General features: G+C 40.9%; 2 protein-coding genes across 2 annotated transcripts; one reads left to right on the top strand and one right to left on the bottom strand.

Annotated features, from left to right (window-relative positions):
- The first annotated feature begins 770 nt into the window (after positions 1-770).
- LOC106601905 (dexamethasone-induced Ras-related protein 1) lies at positions 771-2,278 on the top strand. Its single transcript, XM_014194336.3, has 2 exons — positions 771-1,127; positions 1,350-2,278. The coding sequence occupies exons 1-2, from the start codon at positions 857-859 to the stop codon at positions 1,883-1,885; spliced, it is 807 nt and encodes a 268-aa protein (XP_014049811.2). The 5' UTR covers positions 771-856; the 3' UTR covers positions 1,886-2,278.
- A 337-nt stretch (positions 2,279-2,615) lies between these two features.
- On the bottom strand, positions 2,616-3,752 carry med9 (Mediator of RNA polymerase II transcription subunit 9). The gene is given in 2 exon segments (NM_001141593.1): positions 2,616-3,325; positions 3,568-3,752. Coding segments are annotated over 2 exon segments (300 nt in total). The 5' UTR covers positions 3,648-3,752; the 3' UTR covers positions 2,616-3,105.
- Positions 3,753-6,812: the final 3,060 nt, after the last annotated feature.

The following is a 6,812-nucleotide window of genomic DNA, read 5'->3' as shown; positions in this document are numbered from 1 at the left end:
GAGGCTCACTGGGCTGCGCGAGCTCAGCTGACGGTTTTCAGGGCAGGGTACAAGAAACTGAACGTCTCGTGAAACAGAAAATGGGCGAAGGACGGTCTATGTTAATTTCTTATTGGCAGTGAAACATGTTGACATGAAACATGAAAATGAATTACAAATGTTGCGTAATATTTATTTATATTACTATTTGCACACACAGTGATCAACATTACCATAATCACCTAATTAATAACACTATGTTCTTGAGTATTTGTCCTGTTTCTGGTGTTTTACTTGAATGCAAATCCTTGTAATGCATGGTGGATGTAAACATGGTTATGTGTTACGCCGTCACCAAAAGAGGTTGCCTACACTTTATGCATTTATTTATTTTCAGTTTTTTATAAAACACTGCACTATGATAAATTGTCAGTAAAAATATATATCTGCAGAAGTTTAACTCATTAAGAGTTTCTGCGAAATTGGTGTTAAGTGAAAGAGTACACTGTTGCATTTTACGCATACTTTACACAGGGTTTTTAAACCCATTTTTTTCTCAAAATTATTTATATATTTTACTCTGTCCGCTCAGATAGAGAGTCTGTACAGACTCACGTATAAACAGGCGCAAAGTCATAACTACAGACTCTCTCTCATACGATCTATGCATTCTCCCCTCAGACGGATGCATAATTGCATGACGCACCGGGGAGGAGTGTGGTGGGCATCGCCTATATATACGAAGTCGCGTTCGCTTCAAACTCAGCAGAGTAGCAGCGCTTACAAAGAGTCAGGATCCCCCAAAAGCAAGTACAGCTTGCATTCAGCATCTCGCTCTCGTACCAAAGACATTTGTCGGTGCGCAAAGCTCGCAATCATGATTAAAAAAATATCGCCTTCCGAGAACGAGTTTAACATCCCGGCCAAAAACTGCCACAGGATGGTGATTCTAGGATCCACAAAAGTTGGCAAGACGGCCATCATCTCTCGGTTTCTGAATAAAAAAGTCGAGGACCAGTACACGCCAACAATCGAGGACTTTCATAGGAAATTATACAGCATTCGGGGAGATGTGTACCAGTTGGACATTCTGGACACCTCTGGAAACCATCCTTTCCCCGCCATGATGAGACTCTCTATCCTTACTGGTAAGCTTAACTCTGAACTAACAAAACAGACAAATGTCTTTATGTAAAAGTGAATCATAATATTAAGCTGCATTCTGCAAATCACTTTCTATTAGAATAATATTTCAATATAGCTATATTAAAATGCATGCTTATGCGTAACGCAAAACTTGTGCTGTGCATTATGGAAGGTACATTGACTTTTGAGCTGTGATATTAATGTGCCTTCCCTTGCTCTTTCAGGTGATGTTTTCATCCTGGTGTTCAGTCTGGATAACAGAGACTCCTTCCAAGAGGTGCAGCGCCTGAAGCGTCAAATTTACGAGACCAAGTCCTGCCTGAAAAACAAAACCAAAGAGAACGTAGATGTCCCGATCGTTATCTGCGGGAACAAGTGTGACCGGGAGTTTAACCGGGAGGTTCAGAATGAGGAGATTGAGCAGCTGGTGGCTGGTGATGAACAGTGTGCGTACTATGAGATCTCTGCAAAACGGAACACTAATGTCGACCAGATGTTTCAGACTCTTTTTACCATGGCTAAACTGCCCAACGAGATGAGCCCGGACTCTCACCGCAAAGTTTCCTTACAGTTTTGCGAAGTGCTGCAAAACAGCAGAAGAAAGTCATTCAGAAATAAGAAATACAAAGACAGCGAGGTATACGGGATTGTGGCACCGTTTGCGCGCCGACCAAGCGTGCAAAGTGACTTAATGTATATCAAAGAGAAAGCTACTGGCTGCAGCCAGGGAAAAGAGAAAGACAGATGCACCATCTGCTAAGGACTCACTTGACAATGCACATGGAGATGTTACGAGATGTTCTATACAGCGATGGAGATGATACCCGCCAGGCTTCATGCCAGTGTGCTGAGTCCGGGATAAGGAAGCACGCCAAGATGCAGTGACAGGCATGGGTGTATGTCCCAAACCACGAGAGAAGGCATGGCCATGGTCATTGTCAGATATTTCCCTGTGGGTGATCAAATGTGATATGGTTTGAGAGAACCTCTAGTGTTCTTGTTACTATAGCTACATGCTGTAAAATGACATTAGTGAATGGAGAATGTAGCCTACACTTATGGGGTGGCATTTGTTTACATTTTCTTTTTTCACACAGAACTGAACTTGAATGTTAATTGCATACTTAACGCATATGAATGCTTGTTCTTATGTCATCGTTTACTTTTCACTAAAAAAGAAACACGGAGAAAATAAAATGATCCATTTGAAACGTTTATCCCCATGTCTGTCATCATTTGTAACATTGGTAAAGCATATTCCCATGCCCTTTCACTGACACTCATACCATTAGCTAAACAAGTAGCCTGTACCTAATTTATGAAATACATCATTTCTGAGAAGAGTATAGCATATGGTAGCTAGCAGATTGATGTTTCCATTTAGGCCAACAAGCTATTAACATGTAATTCATGAAAAATAACAGCGCACGTAAGGTGGCCCATGCTACAATCTTACCAAGAAACAGAGTAAAGACAAGTCACAAGGAATTAAAACAAAGGTTTATTTTAGGCAACTGCATTGAACATCTGCAGCACTCAATCTGAATCGCACACCAACACAACCAATACCTAAAATAGTAATCCACCGCATATACAAACTTGACGAGGGCATTATAATTCAGTATGGATAATACATTTTTTACAAAGTAAAAATGGGACAGTTTACAATACAACAAGATAATCCCTGAAGGTAGTGTTATAGTGAAATAAAATGTTTTCTGGTGGTTTTGACAAACAGGGGATGAGTTCAAGTTATACTGCATGAGATGTTAGGTTGGAAAAGCAAATGAGATAACACGGAGCCAAGAGATGGAATCCCCCAAAATAATCCATATAAACAAGATCATTTCTCACGATTTCAAATGGATGGTAATTTTCTCAGTCCTCTAAATACAAAAATATATAATTTTCAGTACATGTGTGTCCCTCTCCAAGTGTCTCCTGAATTCAGTTCGTTTCTTTAGGAATGACAAATATCCCTCACGACGCTTTGGGAACCTCAAACATACACAAACTCTTGTATTTCTGCAGTAACTGATTCTTGGTGCGGACTTGCTCCCGCAGCGTCTCTAGTTCATGCTGCTGCTCCGACAGGCTCCTGTCAATTCCGGACATGGCTCCGATCTGCTCGCGCGCTTCCTGAATCCTTGTCTTAAACTTGACCAGTTCTTGATGGACATCTTGACTATCTTTGTCCATGCTTTCGACATAGATGGTCAAAGAAGTACACGTTATTTAAAGCATATTATTTTTTTACAAAGTACTTGAACATAATTTAACCAAATTGTTGCTGCTTCTCAAGATTAGACTATTGAACTGCAACTAGCAAGCTGGCTAACGTTAGCTTCACAACATGGTCCTACCAAACCAGGACAAATATATGCATCAACTCTCCCCGGTAATAAACACACTATAGAAATACATGTCAAATTAAAGACGTACCATTTAATAATGTCATGAACCAAAGGGAGAAAAGAGCAATCATCGTTCTCACTTCCTCGCTTTGGTTGATTCGTCGCCATCCCGGTCGATGCGAATTGACTGGCGCCTACAATTTACATCATCAACCAGTGGCAACCATAGACTTATATAGACATCGCATCATTGTACAGTATCTATCCCATTATGGCATCTGTGAGAGCACTGAAAATATTATTGGTATACCGACAATGTATGTCTCTCCGCCCTAACGATGGGATCCCTTTCTTTGGATTGGTAGATATATTTCATTATTGTAATCATTTTCTAAATATTCAATGAGGGTGTTGACGTCAGCTGCCTGTGTTCAATAGAGAGAGATGCTATGCTACTAGCTTCATCCCATGAATATGCATAGCCATCTCAAGACAACTCCTATATAGTGTTTTTTTCTCAAAGTTGCCGTGATGTCACGTGTCATCAGTACACCGTAACAACTTATGCATTATACAACTTCTATTAGATCAAATAAACCTCACGTAGCAAATAAGCCTTTAATTGTCAATAAATTCAACACGCTGTCATTGACCTCCATACAAAAATACCTTGCTTGATGGGCAAAACAACGGAAAAACGCCACCTGCTGGAGGGAGACAGATTTTCCTCCGAGTTGGGCCTTCCTCTTCCTCTTTTCTGAGCACGGGCAGCGCCATGGAGGCCATCTCCATTTTGAAGTAGTCCATTTTCTTCTACTATTTCTATGAGTTGGCAAACAAACTGAAAAGGTGCATACTGCCACCTAGAGTGTGTTGTTTGAACAGCTATAAAGCCAATGTTGCCGGGTTTACTGCGACCTGCAGTTATGCAATGTTTCAGCACAAGTATAATTCATTGGCTGATACATCCTAATGACCTAGATGGAATTATAGGATCCTCAATTCCTTAACCCATAGGAATTCCCACTCAGTTGATTACTTCAAAATAGTGAAAGTACTCAATGGAATTGCCTATGCTAAAATAAGAGTCCTCTATCTAGCTAGCTAAGCAAATAACTTTAGATGAATGATCTATTTTTAATAACTTTAAAATACATTTAAAAATCTAAAGTCCTAATTGTATTATTATTTTTGGTTTGTTGTTAACGTTTACTTGGCATAATAACCAGAGGTGGAATAATATTTGTGACTTGATGACTGTAACTGTTTCCTGTAAAATTGTTAAAGCTTTTATTTTTAAATAGTAAGGGCAACTGAGACATTTTGTCACTCGAGCAACAGAAAACGATTTGCACTGTTGCAACATCATCACATAATGTTCAAAATGTTAATCTGGAAACACCATAGTCAGGTTCTGCTTTATACTACTTATAATACATTTTAAAAAGGAATGCATGAACTGATGGTGACAGAACAACCTTTTTACGGATTTGGTTTTGTGATAGGTAAACTGACAGGGACAGTCAGCTACACCTAGGTCTTGTATCTCAGTTGGTAATGTTGGCATCACTAAGGTTGTGGGTTCAACATTAGCAAGGACTACAGGAAATTAAAATGAAGACTATCTACTAACTATCCTGTCAGTCACTTTGGAAAAATATGACTAAGTGGCCTAGCGGCTTAGAGTGTTGGGCCAGTGACCGGAAGATGGCTGGTTTGAATCCCCAAACTGACTAGGTGAAATATCTGTTAATGTGCCATTGAGCCAGGCACAACCCTAATTGCTCCTGTAAGTAGCTCTGGATAAGAGTGTGCTCTAAATGTCTACGTAAAATGTCTTACTAGTACTGAGCTAGCATAGCTTAACTTTTAACGAGTTAGTGTCCGCTATGAACCTGGACTAAAACGGACCAATAATAGTGGTCATCTGCACAACTTCCAAGCCTTTCCAAACACTGGGTGACACTGGGTGACATAACACACAATTCTCTGACTGAGCAAACACAAGATTGTTTAATTAAATGTGCAGGATGAGTTAGCATGTGGCTAACTGGCTATATCTATATAGGCTAATGCAATGCAGTGCAGTCAGGCGTTATTGTTTACAGTTTGTGTTGGTGTCAATGCTATATCCAGCTCAATACTATATCCATGTATCCAGGCCAATGCTATATCCAGGTGTGCACATAGGCCTAGTAAACCCAAAGGTCACTGATTGTAGTGGTTGCGCCCCTATAAGTCTTTCCCCCTGGAGGGTTCTGGTCCAGCATGGATGAGAGGACGAGGAAGGAGTGGGTAGAAGGGAAATTGTGGTGGAAGAGTGGGTCATGCGCTCGCTTGCCCATTGTAGTTTCCTGCTTAGGCCTATAGATGAGTTAGCTGACAACCTCAAGAAAACGATGAGTGTGATTCATTGGGGCAGAAGCCCGGGTGTTGTTGTGATTCTGGATGGCCAGGTAGCTAGCAAGTATTGGTAATAAGCTGTAGACAGGTTGTTATTACCAGGTTATGATGAGGTCTTAACTATGACCAGTAGGATACATAATATAGCACATAATATAGTGGTCACAATTATGACCAACTGGTCGTATGGTGGTCAGAAAAATATGTCATACTCTGGTCAGTAAAATTACATAAAATAAACGTCCTTTTTCAACCAGTTTGCGACCAGAATAAGACGTCATAAAAATATGTCATACCACCAGCTGCAGACCTTACTAAGCATTTGAGTCCTCAAGCATCAGCCACTGATTACCTTCAGCTGTTAGACTCCGGTTATGGCACAGTTGAAGATGGAGACGAGCTATTTGCCAAATTCATGGGCACCCTGCAAAACAATGGTGAGAAGCCGTCCAGCTACTTGCAAAGGTTACAGGTTACCCTGAGCACGACCATGAAAAGAGGCGGTGTTCCAGCTGATGAACTCAATCGTCATCTTCTGAGGCAGTTCTGCCAAGGTTGCTGGGACAACGCTCTGATAACGGACCTCCAGCTGGAACAGAAGAAAAGCAAACCACCTTCATTTGCTGAATTGTTGCTCCTCCTTCACATTCAAGAAGATAAGCATGAAGCAAAAGTAACTTGCATGAAACAACACCTTGGTGCTGCTAAGCCACTTTCTCTGGTGCCTCCAAGCATTTTGTAATGCCCCACCTGCAGCAAGCATGTCTTAGTCCTTCCTCTGAGGATACCAGTGAAACTGAGCATTTACAAAAACAGCTGAACTTAAAAGTCAGCTCACAAACCTCAAGACATGAAATCAACCCCCCCCCCCCCAGAAGACCTACTATCAAGACCTACTAGCTCCTAGTGAAGCCAACACAAAACAAAATA

This window comes from Salmo salar, chromosome 03 (genome assembly GCF_965601325.2).
Source record: "Salmo salar chromosome 03, fSalSal1, whole genome shotgun sequence".
Lineage (NCBI taxonomy): Eukaryota > Metazoa > Chordata > Actinopteri > Salmoniformes > Salmonidae > Salmo > Salmo salar.
Note: the sequence above shows the minus strand (reverse complement) of the source record. Positions and strands in the feature narration are given on the sequence as shown.